Source organism: Culex pipiens, chromosome 3 (assembly GCF_016801865.2).
Source record: "Culex pipiens pallens isolate TS chromosome 3, TS_CPP_V2, whole genome shotgun sequence".
Taxonomy (NCBI): Eukaryota; Metazoa; Arthropoda; class Insecta; order Diptera; family Culicidae; genus Culex; species Culex pipiens.
The window spans coordinates 136,084,075-136,106,217 of record NC_068939.1 but is presented as its reverse complement, the minus strand read 5'-3'; the positions used below and the strand labels follow the sequence as shown (position 1 = coordinate 136,106,217).

The 22,143-nt window shown below is 36.9% G+C and overlaps 2 protein-coding genes across 2 annotated transcripts; both read right to left on the bottom strand.

Annotated features, from left to right (window-relative positions):
• Window positions 1-3,026: 3,026 nt before the first annotated feature.
• LOC120413748 (GILT-like protein 1) lies at window positions 3,027-15,219 on the bottom strand. The gene is made up of 4 exons (XM_039574680.1): window positions 15,064-15,219; window positions 14,862-14,993; window positions 3,209-3,514; window positions 3,027-3,149 (listed from the first exon to the last, which is right to left on the bottom strand). The coding sequence occupies exons 1-4, from the start codon at window positions 15,145-15,147 to the stop codon at window positions 3,060-3,062; spliced, it is 612 nt and encodes a 203-aa protein (XP_039430614.1). The 5' UTR covers window positions 15,148-15,219; the 3' UTR covers window positions 3,027-3,059.
• A 286-nt stretch (window positions 15,220-15,505) lies between these two features.
• LOC120413786 (GILT-like protein 1) lies at window positions 15,506-20,827 on the bottom strand. The gene is made up of 5 exons (XM_039574735.2): window positions 20,595-20,827; window positions 20,359-20,490; window positions 16,047-16,208; window positions 15,778-15,918; window positions 15,506-15,718 (listed from the first exon to the last, which is right to left on the bottom strand). The coding sequence occupies exons 1-5, from the start codon at window positions 20,676-20,678 to the stop codon at window positions 15,629-15,631; spliced, it is 609 nt and encodes a 202-aa protein (XP_039430669.1). The 5' UTR covers window positions 20,679-20,827; the 3' UTR covers window positions 15,506-15,628.
• Window positions 20,828-22,143: the final 1,316 nt, after the last annotated feature.

The window sequence follows — 22,143 nt, the reverse complement described above, 5'->3', positions numbered from 1 at the left end:
CATATTTTGTAAAAAATCTTCTATTTTTCCTGCCCGAGCAGACGGAATTAACTTGGGAATAACATTTTTTGATATTTGAAAATATTAGACCAATAAAATTTTATATCATTTATAACAAGATTTGTTATTCGTCGTTATGATTTTTTTGTTATTGGATTGTTTTTGGAATAATGGACTCATAATACTTTTAGTTATACTTCGAACAAATCAATGTTATTATTTTTTGTTATTTTAAAAAAAATATTCGACCATCCCAATAACAGTTGGAGGTATACTTCCATAACAAAAAATGTTATTCCAAAGTAATTTTGGCTTTCAATCAATATCAGACGAATAACAAATTTTGTTGAAAACATGAACTGATATTTAACAATTATGCAAAAATGGATTTTCCAGAAAATTCCATAGCACTTTCTGTTATTTTAAAAATATTTGTTATTGAAATGGCATGATTTTTGTTATTACCGTCTGCCCGGGTGGTTGGATTATTTTTTTACTTTTTTACCTTACATTAACAGTTTTTTTTTCATTTCTTCTTATATATATAAGAAGATATTATTAATTATTTTATTTGATTATGTTTCAATATCATTTAAATAGTTTTAAACTTTTTTTTTATTATTTTAGGAACTTTGGAGAATTATTCGTATTCGTTAGTATTTTTTCATGGCCTGTTCCAAATTTTGTTGATCATGTGTAAACCTTTTGAAGAATATTTAACATTTTAAGAGAACCAAAGGTATCATTTAACCCTAACAAAATTTTGAATTAAAATTTTAGTCGATCACTGGAACTACCATGAGTGCATGTGGGTGTAAAATTGTATAATCAATCTTAGGATACACCAAGTAAATCTGAACATTGTTTTATAATTGCAATAACATCAAAGTTTGCTTCTGTTAATAATGAACAATAAAATATGTTGTTGAATCTACCCTCACACAGAAGCTACATAATATTGTTATGCCTTCTAAATACGCATACTCGATTATCCAAGCGATTATCCGAAGTCCTTTGTAAAAAATCCACTTTGGATAATGAAGTCTGGACTGCAACAATATGGATATTAACAGAAATTTAAAATATGTTTGGCTTACAAGGGATAAAAAATATGTTTGGCTAACAAGGGATAAAAAATACTATTCTTAAACTGCTCTTAAAACTTCAACTGATTTTTTTTATTGGTTTAGACTTATTTTTAGCTGAATTATAATTTGAAATATTTTTTTCAAATATCGTTCAATCATAGCTTCTCGACGCATTACATCATCTTACATTCTGAAGACTCCCGTTCCAGCTCAAATTTGCTAATCTCAACATCAAAATGTCCACCTTCTTCTTCTTCGTCCCCATCTACCCGCAAGCACCGAAACTTGATCGCAATCGCATTCTCGGTATCCGCGTCCAACGATCCGAACCCATGCGCCATGCAAGAGCAAACGTAGTTCCCCGTGCGGATATTACGGATCCAGAATCGCTGGTTTCGTTTTGGCACCAACTGCCACCGATCTCCTTCCCCGGCAGACCACCTCAAATGCTGATCCTTTTCGACCAAGCGCAGCTGCGTGGTCACGTTCCTAAGCTCGAACTCTTCTCCGTGGTTGAACGGGATGAACTCGTGCCTTCCGGCCTTACTGGACAGGTAGTCCCAATCCATTCCGTGGTTGAAGTTACGGTGAACGGCAGTGGATTTGACCTCCATGTAATACTGGCCAAACTTGAGTCGGACTTCGTGCCAAAATATGTCGATTATTGGTGGTGGAAGTTGGCTTTTGAGCGTGATCAGTTCGTTGGCATTCGTGGCGACTTGGAAGTTCGGGAGATCCATGGTTGATTTGATGAGATTCGCCAATATTATGATTCCGTGTTCTGAGCAGTGGTCCTCAGAATCCAGCTTTTGGAGGAGGGATGTACAGCATTGAATTCTTTGTTCGATTTTGGGTAGTTTTCTGACGAACGTGCATGCTGGACGAAGATCCTCTTGATAAGATTCCATCATTAGAAGATCAAGACTATCTAAGGATAGATGAGCGCAAATCTCCTGGGTGAACTGATCTTGACGTGAAGATCTGACTAGTTGTCCTAAAAAATGTACTGAGGTATGCAGCTCCTGTTTTAAGTTATCAAGTTCTTCCGTCAAGGTACATTGACTAATCAATCCTAGCATGATCAACGCAACTGGATGAACCAGATGATCGTACTTGGATAAAAGATCAAACAGCAATCCCAAACCAACAACTCGTTGATCTTCTTGCAACTGTTCAAAAAACAGGATCACTTTCAAGGCTTCTTCAGTATCTCCAGTATAAACTTCATCCAGAATATCTTTCAGTTCCTGACCAACATCACCCTTCAAACTGTCCAACTCAACCACAGCATTCTCGTACTCCTGATTCTTCACATACTCCGCCGTCAGCTTGAGCTGCTTCTCCTGCATCCGCCTCACCAGCACATCCTTGGTCAGCGTCAACTCCGAGTGACAGCTATCCAAATGCACCCTCAACTCTTCCCAGTGCTTCATGGACTTCTGGTTATCGCTCCTCTTCGCATTATGCAACCTCGCGGTTGCTCCATCCAGATTGGTCCTTAACGCCGTCAACCTAGCATGCAAGTGACAGTTCTCATCCGAAAGTTCGTTCAAGATGCGATCGATTGCATCGATGTTACCGTTCAGCTGATGCAGGTGTTGATCTACCACCAGGCTGTGCTCGTCCAGCTCGTCGAACGCCACGAACGGATCGTCCGACTCCAGCGATCTTTGCTCGATCGCTTTCATCTGGTTGGCGCTGTGCTGGTACAGCTGATCCAGATGCCGGTGAACCAGCTCCATCAGGTGGTGAGCTTCCGCGGTGTCGGCCATTCTCGTGTCTTGTGTGTTGTTAATTACTTTATTGAATGGAACCTTCTGGTTGGCGGTTTGTGAACTTCGTTGAGCACAATCTTATCGATGCGTTTTGCTCCACCGAAGATAATGCAGGCTGATTAGAACCGTTGAGATCGAGGACAGTGGTGAAGGAAACGCAACCTTAACATTTTCAACGTTTTTATTAACTTCAGCTTTAACAACCAGTAACTCTCTTATTGGTGAGCTCACACATGACTCCACGGAAGTCCTTTAGTGCTCGATCTTGTAGCGTCTGGTCGAATTTCTGTAAGAAAAAAAAAACAATTAGAAACCTTTAATTCTTGACGCCATAACCTCACTCACCCCATTGAACACGACGGTCGGAACAAAGGTCAGCGGAATCTGCTGCGTTCGGCGTTCGGCTTCCAGCAGCAGTTGCGTTCGCAGCACACCTTCGTCGCAGTTCCGAACCGATTGCAGATTTGCCTCGGACTGTTCGGCGCACTGCCAGCCGGCTGGGTCGGCGTTGAAGTTCATCTGGCAGGCCACGTACGAAACTTGGCGGTCCTGCTGTTCGGGCAGGTAGTGCAGCACACAGGCCTGCAGCATGTTGCCCTGGCACTCTTTCGGACCGTGCTGGCACTGGAAGGATTCGCCACCGTTGATGCTCTGGAGAAATGGATGATTTTTTTTAAATTTGACATAAGCATGTCATAAGCAAACTTCTTTATGAATGATATCCGAGATTTGAAATTATTTTAGAGGTTAATTATTTCGCATTTGTTTCGCTTCTCTAAGAAACGGTGATTTTAGAGAAGCTCAATTTTTTTAACAGGATAAGGGAAATTCTCCACGATATCCTCAAGCAAATTTCACATGCAGTTGGACCGTTTTTTGAAAGGGAGCAACTCTCTACGAAATCGGCCGATTTCGACCATTTTTATTTTTTGTATTTTTTGATTTGACTTAAACTTTGTGGGGGCCTTCCCTATGACCAACTAAGCTATTTTGCGTCATTGGTTCATCCATACAAGTCTCCATACAATTTTGGCTGCTGTCCATACAAAAATGGTATGTAAATATTCAAACAGCTGTAACTTTTGAGTGAATTTTCTGATCAATTTGGTGTCTTCGGCAAAGTTGTAGGTATTGTTGAGGACTTTTGAGAAAAAAATAGGTACACGGAAAAAAAAATTTGCAGATTTTTTTATCAACTTTTTTTTTACTAAAACTCAATTTCCCAAAATACGTATTTTTTGATTTTCGAGATTTTTTGATATGTTTTAGGGGACAAAAATCCGCAACTTTTGAGCCATAGAGAAACATGGTCAAAAAATCTGCCGCCGAGTTATGATTTTTTGAAAAAATAGTGATTTTTGGAAAAAATCGAAGTTTCATGCAAAAACAAGTTTGACATTATTTTTTAATGCAAAATTTAATTTGCAATCGAAAAGTACTTTACAGATTTTTTTGATAAAGGGCTCCGTTTTCAAAATATAGCCACCGAAAGTTTGATTTTAACGAAATATTTGCAGTTTTTCAATTTTTAAAAATAGTGACCATAAGTGACCATTTCTAAAAATATATTTTTTTTTTTGAAAAGTTCAGAAAATTTGCTATTAAATTGTCTAAGAGACATTAAAGATTGGACCTCGGGTTGCTGAGATAGAGCCGCTTTAAGAAAAAGAAACACGAAAATTGATGTTTTCTTAATCTCACTAAAATAACCCACCATTTTCTAATGACGATATCTCAGCAACTAATGGTCCCATTATCAATGTTAATACATGAAACATTCGTGAAATTTTCCGATCTTTTCGAAAAAAAATACATTTTAAAAGGGCCAAACATTGAATATTACGCCCATTTAAAATGATAGTCTTGATTTAAAAAAAATCTAAATATTTTTTTTCGAAGAGATCGGAAAATTTCACGAATGTTTCATGTATTAACATTGAAAATCGGACCATTAGTTGTTGAGATATGGTCATTAGAAAATGGTGGGTTGTTTTGGTGAGATTAGGAAAATTTCAATTTTCGTGTTTCTTTTTCTTAACCCGTACAAGCTAAACGTCTGAATGGAAGAATCGAAAAATCTTTAAAACTGCCGTATTTTTGACCTGTTTGACCAAATCCTTGACATCCGGTAGTCAAAAGAACGGGAAAGATCTCTAGTTTTCGATTCCGGGGAGAAATCCGAGTTTGGACCATTTTCACCGGAGTTATTCCGGATCGTAGTGGGGTACCTTTTTGACTGGCCGGCCGCATCCATACAGAAAATTAATTAAAATTGACAAAACTTACTGTAAATAAACAGAACATGCCCCAAAACATATTTGGATCAATGTTGGACCATCCTAGCAAGTGTGGCAACCGGTTCCGGTTCTGGCCACCCTCGGAACCGGTTCCACGAGTGGGTAAGACTATAACACATTACAAGTCACATTTTGCCTTCGTTGTGTTCGTAAAAATATACAAAAAAAAAATATATATATTCAGATACAGATCCCAAATAATAAACAGGCCTTGTATGGCCACTATGGCTTGACCCCCGGAACATCCGGAACACGGTTCCAGAGGACCATTTATACGAAACTTGCACATATAGCTTGCGAAATGTCGAAAATCATGGTTTTGTATCGTAAAAGTCAACCAACCCACTGAAATAAAGTTTGGACACAATGTGGCCACTATGGCTTGACCCCCGGAACATCCGGAACACGGTTCCAGAGAACCATTTATACGAAACTTGCACACATAGCTTGCGACATGTCAAAAATCATGGTTTTGCATCGCCAAATTCAATCAACACACTCAAATAAAGTTTGGACATAATGTGGCCACTATGGCTTGACTCCCGGAACATCCGGAACACGGTTCCAGTGGACCATTTTTTGTAAACTGGCACATATAACTTGCGACATGTCAAAAATCATGGTTTTGCATCGCCAAATTCAACCAACCCACTGAAATAAAGTTTGGACACAATGTGGCCACTATGGCTTGACTCCCGGAACATCCGGAACACGGTTCCAGAGGACCATTTTTTGTAAACTGGCACATATAACTTGCGACATGTCAAAAATCATGGTTTTGCATCGCCAAATTCAACCAACCCACTGAAATAAAGTTTGGACACAATGTGGCCACTATGGCTTGACCCCCGGAACATCCGGAACACGGTTCCAGTGGACCATTTTTTGTAAACTGGCACATATAACTTGCGACATGTCAAAATTCATGGTTTTGCATCGCCAAATTCAATCAACACACTCAAATAAAGTTTGGACATTATGTGACCACTATGGCTTGACTCCCGGAACATCCGGAACACGGTTCCAGTGGACCATTTTTTGTAAACTGGCACATATAACTTGCGACATGTCAAAAATCATGGTTTTGCATCGTCAAATTCAATCAACACACTCAAATAAAGTTTGGACATTATGTGGCCACTATGGCTTGACTCCCGGAACATCCGGAACACGGTTCCAGAGGACCATTTTTTGTAAACTGGCACATATAACTTGCGACATGTCAGAATTCATGGTTTTGCATCGCCAAATTCAACCAACCCACTGAAATAAAGTTTGGACACAATGTGGCCACTATGGCTTGACCCCTGGAACATCCGGAACACGGTTCCAGTGGACCATATTTTGTAAACTGGCACATATAACTTGCGACATGTCAAAAATCATGGTTTTGCATCGCTAAATTCAATCAACACACTCAAATAAAGTTTGGACATAATGTGGCCACTATGGCTTGACTCCCGGAACATCCGGAACACGGTTCCAGAGGACCATTTTTTGTAAACTGGCACATATAACTTGCGACATGTCAAAATTCATGGTTTTGCATCGCCAAATTCAACCAACCCACTGAAATAAAGTTTGGACACAATGTGGCCACTATGGCTTGACTCCCGGAACATTCGGAACACGGTTCCAGTGGACCATTTTTTGGAAACTGGCACATATAACTTGCGACATGTCAAAATTCATGGTTTTGCATCGCCAAATTCTACCAACCCACTGAAATAAAGTTTGGACACAATGTGGCCACTATGGCTTGACTCCCGGAACATCCGGAACACGGTTCCAGTGGACCATTTTTTGTAAACTGGCACATATAACTTTGCGACATGTCAAAAATCATGGTTTTGCATCGCCAAATTCAACCAACCCACTGAAATAAAGTTTGGACACAATGTGGCCACTATGGCTTGACCCCCGGAACATCCGGAACACGGTTCCAGTGGACCATTTTTTGTAAACTGGCACATATAACTTGCGACATGTCAAAAATCATGGTTTTGCATCGCCAAATTCAATCAACACACTCAAATAAAGTTTGGACATTATGTGGCAACTATGGCTTGACTCCCGGAACATCCGGAACACGGTTCCAGTGGACCATTTTTTGTAAACTGGCACATATAACTTGCGACATGTCAAAAATCATGGTTTTGCATCGCCAAATTCAATCAACACACTCAAATAAAGTTTGGACATTATGTGGCCACTATGGTTTGACTCCCGGAACATCCGGAACACGGTTCCAGAGGACCATTTTTTGTAAACTGGCACATATAACTTGCGACATGTCAAAAATCATGGTTTTGCATCGCCAAATTCAACCAACCCACTGAAATAAAGTTTGGACACAATGTGGCCACTATGGCTTGACCCCTGGAACATCCGGAACACGGTTCCAGTGGACCATATTTTGTAAACTGGCACATATAACTTGCGACATGTCAAAAATCATGGTTTTGCATCGCCAAATTCAATCAACACACTCAAATAAAGTTTGGACATAATGTGGCCACTATGGCTTGAGTCCCGGAACATCCGGAACACGGTTCCAGAGGACCATTTTTTGTAAACTGGCACATATAACTTGCGACATGTCAAAATTCATGGTTTTGCATCGCCAAATTCAACCAACCCACTGAAATAAAGTTTGGACACAATGTGGCCACTATGGCTTGACTCCCGGAACATTCGGAACACGGTTCCAGTGGACCATTTTTTGGAAACTGGCACATATAACTTGCGACATGTCAAAAATCATGGTTTTGCATCGCCAAATTCTACCAACCCACTGAAATAAAGTTTGGACACAATGTGGCCACTATGGCTTGACTCCCGGAACATCCGGAACGCACAACTGCCACAACTGTGGACGATACGTATGAGTTGAAAAAAAAAAAACACAACCGAGAAAGTGTTCGATTCTTGCTGTGTGCAAATTGTAAGTGCTGAGCACGATCACTATTTGCCAACCTGACTACTACCTAAAATAAATCCCAAAAATGTACGACAGTGTTTTGATTTTGGAAATAATGATGATGAAATAAATGGTTTGAAAAATGCATCAAAACCAATGGCACAAGCTGTGCAAACTATTTGTATACATAATTCACGTGAACCGTGTTCCAGATGTTCCGAGGGTCAAGCCATAGTGGCCACAGTGTGTCCAAACTTCATTTGAGTGGGTTGGTGGAATTAGGCGATGCAAAACCATGATTTTTGACATGTCACAAGCTATATGATCTAATTTTGTATAAATGGTCCACTGGAACCGTGTTCTGGATGTTCTGGGGGTCATGCCATGATTTTTGACATGTCGCAAGTTATATGTGCCAGTTTACAAAAAAGGGTCCACTGGAACCGTGTTCCGGATGTTCCGGGGGTCAAGCCATAGTGGCCACATTGTGTCCAAACTTTATTTCAGTGGGTTGGTTGAATTTGGCGATGCAAACCCATGATTTTTGACATGTCGCAAGTTATATGATCTAATTTTGTATAAATGGTCCACTGGAACCGTGTTCTGGATGTTCTGGGGGTCATGCCATGATTTTTGACATGTCGCAAGTTATATGTGCCAGTTTACAAAAAAGGGTCCACTGGAACCGTGTTCCGGATGTTCCGGGGGTCAAGCCATAGTGGCCACATTGTGTCCAAACTTTATTTCAGTGGGTTGGTTGAATTTGGCGATGCAAACCCATGATTTTTGACATGTCGCAAGTTATATGATCTAATTTTGTATAAATGGTCCACTGGAACCGTGTTCTGGATGTTCTGGGGGTCATGCCATGATTTTTGACATGTCGCAAGTTATATGTGCCAGTTTACAAAAAATGGTCCACTGGAACCGTGTTCCGGATGTTCCGGGGGTCAAGCCATAGTGGCCACATTGTGTCCAAACTTTATTTCAGTGGGTTGGTTGAATTTGGCGATGCAAAACCATGATTTTTGACATGTCGCAAGTTATATGTGCCAGTTTACAAAAAATGGTCCACTGGAACCGTGTTCCGGATGTTCCGGGGGTCAAGCCATAGTGGCCACATTGTGTCCAAACTTTATTTCAGTGGGTTGGTTGAATTTGGCGATGCAAAACCATGATTTTTGACATGTCGCAAGTTATATGTGCCAGTTTACAAAAAATGGTCCACTGGAACCGTGTTCCGGATGTTCCGGGGGTCAAGCCATAGTGGCCACATTGTGTCCAAACTTTATTTCAGTGGGTTGGTTGAATTTGGCGATGCAAAACCATGATTTTTGACATGTCGCAAGTTATATGTGCCAGTTTACAAAAAATGGTCCTCTGGAACCGTGTTCCGGATGTTCCGGGGGTCAAGCCATAGTGGCCACATTGTGTCCAAACTTTATTTCAGTGGGTTGGTTGACTTTTACGATACAAAACCATGATTTTTGACATGTCGCAAGCTATATGTGCAAGTTTCGTATAAATGGTCCTCTGGAACCGTGTTCCGGATGTTCCGGGGGTCAAGCCATAGTGGCCATACAAGGCCTGTTTATTATTTGGGATCTGTATCTGAATATATATATTTTTTTTGTATATTTTTACGAACACAACGAAGGCAAAATGTGACTTGTAATGTGTTATAGTCTTACCCACTCGTGGAACCGGTTCCGAGGGTGGCCAGAACCGGAACCGGTTGCCACACTTGCTAGGATGGTCCAACATTGATCCAAATATGTTTTGGGGCATGTTCTGTTTATTTACAGTAAGTTTTGTCAATTTTAATTAATTTTCTGTATGGATGCGGCCGGCCAGTCAAAAAGGTACCCCACTACGATCCGGAATAACTCCGGTGAAAATGGTCCAAACTCGGATTTCTCCCCGGAATCGAAAACTAGAGATCTTTCCCGTTCTTTTGACTACCGGATGTCAAGGATTTGGTCAAACAGGTCAAAAATACGGCAGTTTTAAAGATTTTTCGATTCTTCCATTCAGACGTTTAGCTTGTACGGGTTAACCCCCTCAGCAACCCGAGGTCCAATCTTTAATGTCTCTTAGACAATTTTATAGAAAATTTTCTGAAGTTTTCAAAAAAATATTTTTAGAAATGGTCACTCATGGTCACTATTTTTAAAAATTGAAAAACTGCAAATATTTCGCTAAAATCAAACTTTCGGTGGCTATTAGAGCGTCCAATTTCCCGGGGTTTCAAATTTCCCGGGAAACGGGAAATTTTCAGCCAATTTCCCGGGAAATCCCGGGAATTCCCGGGAAATTTTAAATTTATTGAAAATTGTTATGATCTTGGTTTTAATTGTTATTATGCAACAAAATTGTATACGACATCAACATTAATGGTTTAAATAAGTGTGAAGATCAATTAACAGCTTTGAATAAACTTTTGCCTTTTTTTAGAACAAACAATAGAAAGTAATTTTTCAATGACTTTTTTTTATTATTATGCAATATGATTTAAATTATACGATAAATTAACAATATTCCACAAAAAGTCTTTACCTGTAGTTCATCAGTGCTCCATAATTCTTTTACTCTAAATTGTAATTTCTGTAGTACTAGGTATTCAGCCAATTGAATTAATTCTTTTTGCACAAATTCGATTTTCATCTCATTTGATCATGGTAAACAGAAACGTAAAAAATTTCAATTTTAATTTGGAGGTAAGGAGTTAATATTGTTTTGATGAAATAACATCAATCTGTTAAAAGCTTACCTAATTGTAATAATTCAATACTCATTAAGCAATATCTTTTCCCAATTGCTTCAAAAATTGATATTTTCAGAAATAATTCTGATATCATAATTTTGATAATCTAATTAATTATATATAAACCAAACAATACATTCAATTGAACAAAATCATGTTGAGTTTGTTCATTTATTATTTTTTCAGAGCATTTTCAAATAATAGTTCCAAAAATTTAAGAAATTGTATACTTCCGCTTGAATTTCGGGAATTCCCGGGAAATTTACAAATTTCCCGGGAAACGGGAAATATTTTTTTTCGGGAAATCCCGGGAATTCCCGGGAAATTTTTTCCCGGGACGGGAAATTGGACGCTCTAGTGGCTATATCTTGAAAACAAAGCCCTTTATCAAAAAATCTGTAGAGTACTTTTCGATTGCAAATTCAATTTTGCATTAAAAAATAATGTCAAACTTGTTTTTGCATGAAACTTCGATTTTTTCCAAAAATAACTATTTTTTCAAAAAATCCTAACTCGGCGGCAGATTTTATGACCATGTTTCTCTATGGCTCAAAAGTTGCGGATTTTTGTCCTCTAAAACATATCAAAAAATCTCGAAAATCAAAAAATACGTATTTTGGGAAATTGAGTTTTAATGAAAAAAAAGTTGATGCAAATTGATGCAAATCTGCAAAAACAAAATTTCCGTGTACCTATTTTTTCTCAAAAGTCCTCAACAATACCTACAACTTTGCCGAAGACTTGGTGTCAAAAAATTGAGAAAATGATCAAAAATGATCAAATCACTCAAAAGTTACAGCTGTTTGAATATTTACAAACCATTTTTGTATGGACAGCAGCCAAAATTGTATGGAGACTTGTATGGATGAACCAATCACACAAAATAGCTTATTTGGTCATAGGGAAGGCCCCCACAAAGTTAGAGCCAAATAAAAAATACAAATAAAATCCATATCTGGTTTTGGTAGAGAATTGCTCAAGGTGAAAAAATAACAACATTCAAAGGTATCACGAAGTGGTTACAGTATAAGTCTAAAAAACAAAATATCAAAAAATATTAAAATATCCTTTTGAAATATCAAATTGATATATGGCATGATAAAAAAAAAGTCAAGCAAACAAATTTCAACATTTTTGTATAGCCCAATCTCACCCCTCAGACCCAATGTCACCCCTTGAGACGGTTCCTGAAAAAATATTCCCGAGGTTTCACATCTTCTTCCGATCTGTGCTCCAAAAGTTATTTTTGTTAACTTTGAAAGTACCCTGCTTCCTAAAAAAATGTTTTACAATTGCGCCGAAATATATGGTGCTTGTGCAAAGTTTGATTCAACAAAATTGAATTCATTTCTTTATGTAATCCTTGAACTATCTCGATGCCACAAAAGTATTTTGTAGTTTTAAAAGGAACAGCTTCAACGTTTAGAGTTTAGCGTACAAGTTTTTGTATATATTATAAATAATTGTATTAAAATTTTACTGCAAATCATTCGATGCAATTAAAAAAAATATATTTTCAATAAATTATTTAGGATAAAGTGCTTTAATTTTTTTTTCTTTTTATAAAAAATATTGATTTTTGACGAGTCCTTCAGAAAAAGGTTGCTAACTAGAGCGTCCAATTTCCCGGGGTTACAAAATTCCCGGGAAACGGGAAATTTTCAACAAAATTCCCGGGAATTCCCGAGAAATTTGAAGTTTAATGAAAAAATTTCTGAACCTGTTTATGATTAATATCTTGCAACAGAATTGCATAGAACAGCAACTTTAATAGTCAAAATGAGTGTGAGGATCAATTAATGACTTGACTGCTTGTAAAAAAAAACATACAACTTTGAGAAAATGAGTAAAATTTCTGATTTCAAATTCAAACATAAAAAATATTATCAGTACTTTTTTGTTGAGAAATATTTTATTTAATCAAAGTCTTTGGACAGCGAAAATCTATGCTCCTCAACAGTAAAATTGCTTTTAAATTTGTCTCAGTGATCATAAATTTGAAATGGAATAAAATTAATGCAGAAATATTGTTTGTCATGGCAAATAACTTAACTTAACTTGTGAATAAATAGAATTTGTCATTGAATTTGTCTTAAAAATCTAATTTCTAGCACCATTTAACTTGAAACACTTTTCATGAAATCACAACTAAAAGTATAAAAATATTTGAAGCGAGTTTGTAAAATATGGTTGCATTCGTTAGGTAAATTTCATATAATACGAAGTTGTTTTTTAACATTCAAACGCTGAAGGCTCCAAAAAAGTTAGAACGGTAACTTCAACACGCTGGTTCTAGAGCATATCTAACCCAATCAAGACGATTCTTTTTTTCAGTGATTTGGTTGGATGTCTAGATGATCCTAGAGCTTTGCAGAACTCATAACAAAATATTTGGTTAAAATAGGTTGTCGAAAATAAAAAAGTTAATATTCATTCCACAATAGCGTAATTTTTGTTGCCCAACATATAAGCAAACAATATTCCTAGTTGTGAATGCTTCAGAAATAAATGTTATCTGAACCTTGACAGGAGATTTACGGACAAGCCGATTAATTCAATATGAACAGTAGATTGAAATGAATAAAATCAAATCAGGTTCTCTAATTATTTTTTTGTATATTTTCAAAAACTTTGTATTTTGGGAATTCCCGGGAAATTTACAAATTTCCCGGAAAACGGGAAATATTTTTTTTCCGGGAAATCCCGGGAATTCCCGGGATTTTTTCCCGGGACGGGAAATTGGACGGTCTATTGCTAACGTATGTTTTGAAATTTAATCAGTTTGAGGTTTTAACTTTTAAATTAACAGTGAAATGCCATCAGGAAAAATGTGTAATTTTACCTCTGATTGCCACTACTGTAATGCCACCATTTCAGGCTAAATTTAAGTAAAATTACAACATTAAAGAGGTAAGATTCAACTTTCCAAAATCACACCTGGGTAATTCTCTACCAACTCACACGAAATCGGGAAAAGTTGCCCCGACCCCTCTTTGATTTGCGTGAAACTTTGTCCTAAGGGATAACTTTTGTCCCTGATCACGAATCCGAGGTCCGTTTTTTGATATCTCGTGACGGAAGGGCGGTACGACTCCTTCCATTTTTGAACATGCGAAAAAAGAGGTGTTTTTCAATAATTTGCAGCCTGAAACGGTGATGAGATAGAAATTTGGTGTCAAAGGGACTTTTATGTAAAATTAGACGCCCAATTTGATGGCGTACTCAGAATTCCGAAAAAACGTAGTTTTCATCGAAAAAAACAATAAAAAAGTTTTAAAAATCCTCCCATTTTCCGTTACTCGACAATAAATTTTTTTTGGAGCATGTCATTTTATGGGAAATTTAATGTACTTTTCGAATGTAGATTCGAACACCCCTTATGTCTATATATAAATTTTTTTGTAATTGTCTGCTATACAACTTTGTAGAACATTGTTACACTCTAAAAAATAACCCTGAAAAGTTAGAAAAAACACGAAATCTCAAAATGAAAATTTTTGTTCTAAATGAAAAAATGACCATGGGGTGTATGGGTAATGGGTAATGGGTCAATGTAGATTCGAAAAGTACATTAAATTTCCCATAATATTCCAAAAAATTTTACAGTCGAGTAACGGAAAATGGGAGAATTTTCAAAACTTTTTTAGTGTTTTTTTAGATGAAAAATACGTTTTTTCGGAATTCTGAGTATGCCATCAAATTGGGCGTCTAATTTTACATAAAAGTCCCTTTGACACCAAATTTCTATCTCATCACCGTTTCAGGCTGCAAATTATTGAAAAACACCTCTTTTTTCGCATGTTCAAAAATTGAAGGAGTCGTACCGCCCTTCCGTCAAGAGATATCAAAAAACGGACCTCGGATTCGTGATCAGGGACAAAAGTTACCCCTTAGGACAAAGTTTCACGCAAATCAAAGAGGGGTCGGGGCAACTGCTGTGTGAGTTGGTGGAGAATCACCCACCTTCCAAATTTATACATTTTTTTACTGTGAACTCCTGTTAATTGTTACACCTACCTTCGCCTTCCCGAACGGAATAAACTCAATCTCCATGAAGTCTCGCAGAGCATCGTAGTTTGGCGCCAGCTGAGCGCTTACCCAGCGAATACTATCCGGACAGAGGTGCTCGTAGTACAGCGTCACCTTAACCTGTTAAAAGTTCTCACTTTCAATCAGTATTTTTAAACCCAGAGATAATTATGGTGTCGTTAACACTCACTCTGTTAGTAGCTGCTCCTAACACTGCTGTATTAACAGCAGTTATAGCAGTTAGTACAAATAGCACCGACACAACGCGCTTCATCGTGGTTCAGCGATAGACTGAACACCGAGAACAACTGCCGGCTAGAACTAACTTCATCAGCGTGCTGTATGCTACCATAGAATGCAACGTCATGATCAATTGATTCGTTCCGCAGGTAGATTAGCCGGGTTTAGGTTCAGTACATTTAGGTTCCACTGATTAACGAAGTGATTTGGTATAGTATTATGACGCTATTTAATAACGTGATTGATTTAGTTGAACTTGCAACAATTTTGGCAATTGTGGTCAGTTTTACGTAACTGATAAGATTCCATAGCTGACGTACAAGAAGCGAAATGATACAATTTGGACATGGATTTTTCGGTAATAAAAAAACGAATCATTTTAAAAACGAAGATAGTATTATCAATTTATTTCAAACCATCACTTTGTCACTGGACTTGGAGACATGAATCAAATCAGTTACTGATATTTTTACGTTAAACCTTGGTAGTTTGGCACCATTCCCGTGCTTGGCACCTTAACAACCCACGGCTCCGTTGTTGGTAAGCTCGCACATGACTCCGAAGAAGTCGGTGAAGGCACGATCCGTCAAGGATTGGTCAAATTGCTGGAAATAAATCTTGAGTTTTAAAAGTACTCATGCCAGAGTTTCCAGACAGAACTCACATCGTTGAACACGATGGTCGGCACGAAGGTCAGCGGGATCTGCCGGGTTCGGCGTTCAGCTTCCAGCTGCAGCTGGACTCCCAGCGGTCCTTCGGCGCATTGTTGGGCATTCACCAGGTTGACGCCGGAACGGAAGGCGCACTAGGACACGAAAATTTTGATAAGAAACACAGCTTGCGATTGGCCTTTTTGGCAGTCATAAAATCGATTGTCAATGCTTCGGGGTAATAACTGATTATTCGAGCACGTCGATAATCAGTCAAACTCACCTCCCAGCCACGTGGATCGGCGTTGAAGTCCATCTGGCAGGACACGTACGAGACCTGGCGGTCCTGTTCGGGCAGGAAGTTCAAAATGCACGACTGGGCCATGTTGCCTTCGCACTCCAGCGGCCCGTGCTGGCACTCGAAGGATTCGCCGCCATTGATGCTCTGTTGATAAATATTGATAATGTGACATGTGATTTTACCATATTTTTACAAAGTTAAAATAAAGAATTAGAGCGACGCGTCACTTTCAAATTTTCACGTGGTTTTTGGAATGTAATCCTTTAAATCTGAAAATGTGCAAAATACAGTCGGTGTTATCGACTTACAATCAATGCCGGGTTTTCTACCAAACAATCACAAGAAACAGCTGTCCGTTTTGCAAAAGTGGAAATTCGATAAGAAGCTAGCGAGCTCGTAAATGCCAATCAGTTAATTTGTCACGGCTGATAAAAAGTTAGAGGAAACCAATAAGTTATTTCACAACTACCAGAGTTAGAGCTTCATTTTGCAGACCTTATGTCCAGGGCTATGGCATCGGAGACGGAGTTGGAACCACAGTCAAGAGTCGTCAAATTTCGTAAATTTTAAAACCCGGAATTGGAGTTGGGAGTTCGTAGTCGGCTAATTTTTAACAACTTTGTATGGGAGATGTTGTTGGAGTCGGAGAAGTCGAGTCTTTTTTGAGAGCTGGAGTCAGAGTCGGAGTCAAAGTTGCCCAAGCTCATAAGTTGGAGTGGGAATCCGAGTCGAAGTCACAACATTTTCAGAAGCCAGAGTTGAAGTCGGAGTCGTCTGACAAACCCGATGATGACTATCTAAGTAAGATTTCATAATGTGTTTCAACAGTCATGTTTATCTCCCGGACAGGTAGGAATAACAAAACCGAGATCATTTTGAATAACAAGTCCTGTTAAAATACATGATTTTGTTATCAGAAAAGTCATGACTAGGCTTAGTGATTTTTCACGCTCGAAAATAGCAAATTTCACGGGGATCTCAATTTCAAATCAACAAATTTCACGCAAATTTCGCGGAACGTGAAAAATGTTAAAATTTCTCTCAAAATCTTATGTTCAAATCACAGAAACTACTTTTTATGCTTCATTATATATTATTCTTCAATAAACAATAAAAATCCTCACAAAATTTGAACGTGACACAAAAACAAATCTTCTGATTTTCAAAAAAGTTTCCACCTGGTTTATGGATAGGCTCTATTTATATTTTGAAACAAAATGTAGGGCATGTGTATTTTCATTTATTGAACTGCTTTTCTATATTCGACTAATAAAGCTAACAAGTATTCGCTGATTTGCTTCTGATTTATCAGATCACATTTTATTAAATTTTAAATCAAAGCAAGATTCAACAATCTTGTTCAGCCAAAATTAGTAAAACAGTTCGAATTTTCTGCGACATTTAACCCATTCAGGATATTTTTAAAGGATTTTCATAATATTTTACATCTCTTTTTTCAAAAACTAATTTTAAAATCAATAGGCAAAAATAATAAAATTGGTTACGAAATCGAAATATTTTAATACCAAAAAAAACAGACTTAACTTTTACGGGAATCATCCACCCAAATAATCAAATATCGTTAAAATTAAACAGGACTCAGAAAAAATATGAAATATTTTTAAAAGGTGATTTCGAAGATAAAAAATACTCCTTATTTTATTTTGAATTATACAAAACTTAATTCTTTTCATTGCTTTTAAAATTATACCTTTAAATAAAAAAAGTAGTAAATTGTTTACTACAGCGAATGAAATTATTTCTTAATTAAGTTAGTTTTAAAAAAACGTAAAAATGCGAAAAAATCCTCAAATGGTTTATATCAAGCTTTTTAATTAAAAACTTATCAAATTTGCTCAAATAGTCTTTATGATTGAAATATTTATTATAATGTTAGGCCGTTGCAAATATTTTTAAAAATTTGTGTATTTAAGTTTGATAAAATGTTATGAATCGTTATAGTTTCACACAAACATAAAATTTCTTGGGGTTTCGCGGAAAAAGACAAATTTTGCGGATTTCACGCTGTTCGCGAAATCGTGAAATTTCATCAACCCTAGTCATGACCATCAGCAACGAGAAGAAAAATAATAACATCCTAGAGCGTCCAATTTCCCGTCCCGGGAAAAAAATCCCGGGATTTTCCGGAAAAAATACTTCCCGTTTCCCGGGAAATTTGGGAAATTTTTCTCGGGAATTCCCGAAATTCAAGCAGAAGTATACATTTTACTAACTTCTTGGCATTTTTTTTTTAATTTACAAAAAGTAATAATGAAAAAACTCAATTTTATTTTATTCAATTCAATTTACTGTTCTTATAACTTATCAGTTCGTTAGATAATATTAGTTTCTGAAGCTTTCACAAATGGGATCTTGTTTATTCGTAAAGCAACAATAATTACGATATTTTGGAATGAACATGAACTATTATAATCGTGGGTAGTTTTTTTTTAACAAAAGATGTTGTTATGTCATCTGAAAATTAGTTACCTCTTTTTTCCAAGATCAAAATTAAGTTTTTTTCCTGATTATGTTTACCATAGCCAAGTTCCATGAAAATTGAAAAAAATATCATTTTATGTCTCAAAGAGGGCTGTGTTAGAAAAATTTGGTTAATTTGTTTTAAAATGCGTAAGCGTAAGCGGTTTTAATATGAAATAGCGTCTTAACTACTTTTATTGCTTTGATAATTCTTTTAGCCGAAGTAATTTATTAAGCTGAATCATTAAAAAACTTCTTCGTATTATGTATATAGAAGGTGTCGAAAAAGCAGCATATTTCAAAATCTAGCTACAAACATTTAAAAACTTTGAGTTGTGATTCCATAAAAAATATATTTCTAGTGAAAAAGCAGCACAAATATGATTGGTTATGGAAAAAAAATTGCCAACAAATCCATATTTTCTTCATGATTTTTTTTATTTCAACGTCGTCTCAATATTATTCTTTATGATGTTCTCTCAAACTGTTCACAGAGCCATAGTTAATAGCAGTTTTATGGTTTTGAAGCATGGATTCATTTCGCTGTCCAAACACTGTGATTAGACAAATAATACTGCACAAAAAATACTAATGATTATTTTTTTATAGTATGTTGTACAAATTGCAAGACAGCCAATAAATTTAGAATATCTATATATTTTCTTGATTTTTTTTTTCTGCGAACGGTTAAGGCATTAATTGACCTTGCACTAATTTTGATTAAGTTGCTATTTTATACTATTTTGTTGAAGAATAATAATCAGAACCAAGATCAGAACAATTTTCGATAAATTTACAATTTCCCGGGAATTCCCAGGATATCCTGGGAAATTTGTTAAAAAATTTTCGTCTCCCAGGAATTCTGTAACCCCGGGAAAATGGACGCTCTAATTTATATGAAAGTATGAAGTCCGTTTGTTTGGCCAACTCTAAAACCAAAGCAATGTCGAATAATATAACTTTTCGATACATGTGTTGAAAAACAGAACATTTCGTCTTAATAGTAGTGCAACAAGTTGCAACAAAGTTCGCCGGATTGGATTCAGACAAAGTTCTGAAAAGATTAATTTTTAAGCACTCAAATGGATACTTAAAAGTACTGTTAACAGTAATATTACTCATGGCGATGAAAAGAAGGCCATTTCGTCATTTGAGAACGACAGAAAATGTGAGATATTTCACAACGAGACTGCAAAAAAAAAACATTTCTACATTAAATCCTATGTGAAATCAAAAATGATAATGTAAATAGTGGAAAAAATATTAAAATATCGAAACAAAAAAATCCCTATGAGATGAAAACTTTCTTTGATCTTAACTTAAAAACCCAATCATATGAGAGGAAAATATTGCATCCACGCACGTCATACTACATCGAATAAAAAATCAATCGTTTAAATATTTCAAAAGAAAAAAATATGTCATAAACCGATTTGATGGTCTTTATGGCTATAAGACGACAATAGATTGCATTGTCCATGAGAATGGAAAATTTTCACACAATGCATTACATTGCAAAGCATTTAACATAATTGATCCACTTGGCTTAATCTTCATCAATAGAAATATTTTTTTTAAGATTACATGTTTCTTAACACTGCGTGCCTCAAACGGGCTTCCATGTTATGTTGTTATTCACAAAACTTTCAACACCTTTTTTCCGGCTCAACCACTTTAATACATATTCATAAAAAAATATCCACGCACTTAATAACATTCTTTCAGATCAGCAAAAATATCCAAGGTCGCATCCAAAAGCCTTTCGTTCACAAAACAAGCCTACGTCCACGTTGCACGGGCGACTTCAACTTACCCTGGATTTTCCGAACGGAATGAACTCGATGTCCATCACGTTTCGCAGCGCGTCGTAGTTCGGCGCCAGCTGATTGCTGACCCAGCGAATGCTGTCCGGGCAGAGGTGCTCGTAGAACAGCGTCACCTTGACCTGTGTGCAGGATGAGGTCACAACAATGAGAAACATTTTTTTTTTTTAGTTTTGGGGACACAAACAAAACCGTTGTTCAAGCTCGGCTGCAGCTGTTTACTTACCCGGGTGGTGTCAGCACTCAAGACTGCGACATTGGTGGCCACGACGGCCAGCGCAAGAACGACAACGGGCACGACTCGCTGCATGGTGGATCAACAGAAGACTGACTGACTAACCGAACCGAACCGCGACTTAGCCTCAACCACTAATCGGGGCTGGAGTACTCACGATACCCGAAAAAAATAAATAAAACTCGATCAAACCAGCTCAACCTCGGGCAGTTCTACTGAGCTCTCAAAGTCTGCTAGACTAGTTAGCTATGGAGACAGCAGCAGCAGCAGCTTTTGAGTGGTACGGAGACTTTGGTTCTTTCTCTTCGCAAGTCGACGAACTGTGGTCGGTCGGGTGTTAGGTCGGTATTTGTCGTCATCGTCGTTGCGTAGATCTACAGAAGTTGTACACAACTGGTTGTGTTGATGTTGAGACTAACGTGTGAACTGGTGGCGCTGCATACGGATCTCGTGATATCAATTGTCTTCAGGGTTGAAGGTGTGGAAATGAACCAAAATTACCTTTCCTTGCCCAATGATCATATTACCCGAGCATGGATAAATAACAAGGGAAATGCATTCCTGGACCCTTTAAAATTTGTCTTAAGGATTATGCAAGAGCAAAATATGGTATTATACCAATTAAAGGTATTGTTTTGATATTGCAAAATTGCAGAATTTGTCAATGGGCGAACACCACATTTTGGTATTCTTTTGGTATTACAGTATTTTTTCAAATTCCTCTGAAACTATGGGAAAATTTTGACCAATTTTGACAAAATAATTAATTTTGTGCTAAAATTATGTCTCAAAGCGAATGCTTTTATTGAAAACCGGAAATTTCACACTTGATTTAAAACATTTTTGATATTCCCCCCAAAGAAATGACTTGAAATTGTAGTCAATTTTCTAAGTCAGGATGCCACATTTTGGTATTATTTTGGTATTGAAGTGTTTCATCAAATTCCTTTGAAACTATGGGAATTTTTTTAATAAATTTTGAGGAGATGATTAATTTCGTGCTAAAATGACTTGAAACCCAAAAATGTTAAAGCTGATTTGAGCAACTCTCTACGAAATCGGCCGATTTCGACCATTTTTATTTTTTGTATTTTTTGATTTGACTCAAACTTTGTGGGGGCCTTCCCTATGACCAAATATGCTATTTTGTGTCATTGGTTCACCCATACAAGTCTCCATACAATTTTGGCAGCTGTCCATACAAAAATGGTATGTAAATATTCTAACAGCTGTAACTTTTGAGTGAATTTTCTGATCAATTTGGTGTCTTAGGCAAAGTTGTAGGTATTGTTGAGGACTTATGAGAAAAAAATAGGCACACGGAAAAAAAAATTTGAGGATTTTTTATCAACTTTTTTTTTTACTAAAACTCAATTTCCCAAAATACGTATTTTTTGATTTTCGAGATTTTTTGATATGTTTTAGGGGACAAAAATCCGCAACTTTTTAGCCATAGAGAAACATGGTCAAAAAATCTGCCGCCGAGTTATGAATTTTTGAACAAATAGTGATTTTTGGAAAAAATCGAAGTTTCATGCAA

Bases quoted from the DNA above. Each gene is read 5' to 3' on its own strand.
- LOC120413786 (XM_039574735.2), bottom strand. From the start codon at position 20,678: ATGCAGCGAGTCGTGCCCGTTGTCGTTCTTGCGCTGGCCGTCGTGGCC. The intron at 20,491-20,594 runs GTAAGTAAACAG...TCCTGCACACAG, and splicing joins TGAGTGCTGACACCACCCGG to GTCAAGGTGACGCTGTTCTA. The intron at 15,919-16,046 runs GTGAGTTTGACT...TTCGTGTCCTAG, and splicing joins CCGATCCACGTGGCTGGGAG to TGCGCCTTCCGTTCCGGCGT.
- LOC120413748 (XM_039574680.1), bottom strand. From the start codon at position 15,147: ATGAAGCGCGTTGTGTCGGTGCTATTTGTACTAACTGCTATAACTGCT. The intron at 14,994-15,063 runs GTGAGTGTTAAC...AACTTTTAACAG, and splicing joins TAGGAGCAGCTACTAACAGA to GTTAAGGTGACGCTGTACTA. The intron at 3,515-14,861 runs GTAGGTGTAACA...CCATTTCTCCAG, and splicing joins TTCCGTTCGGGAAGGCGAAG to AGCATCAACGGTGGCGAATC.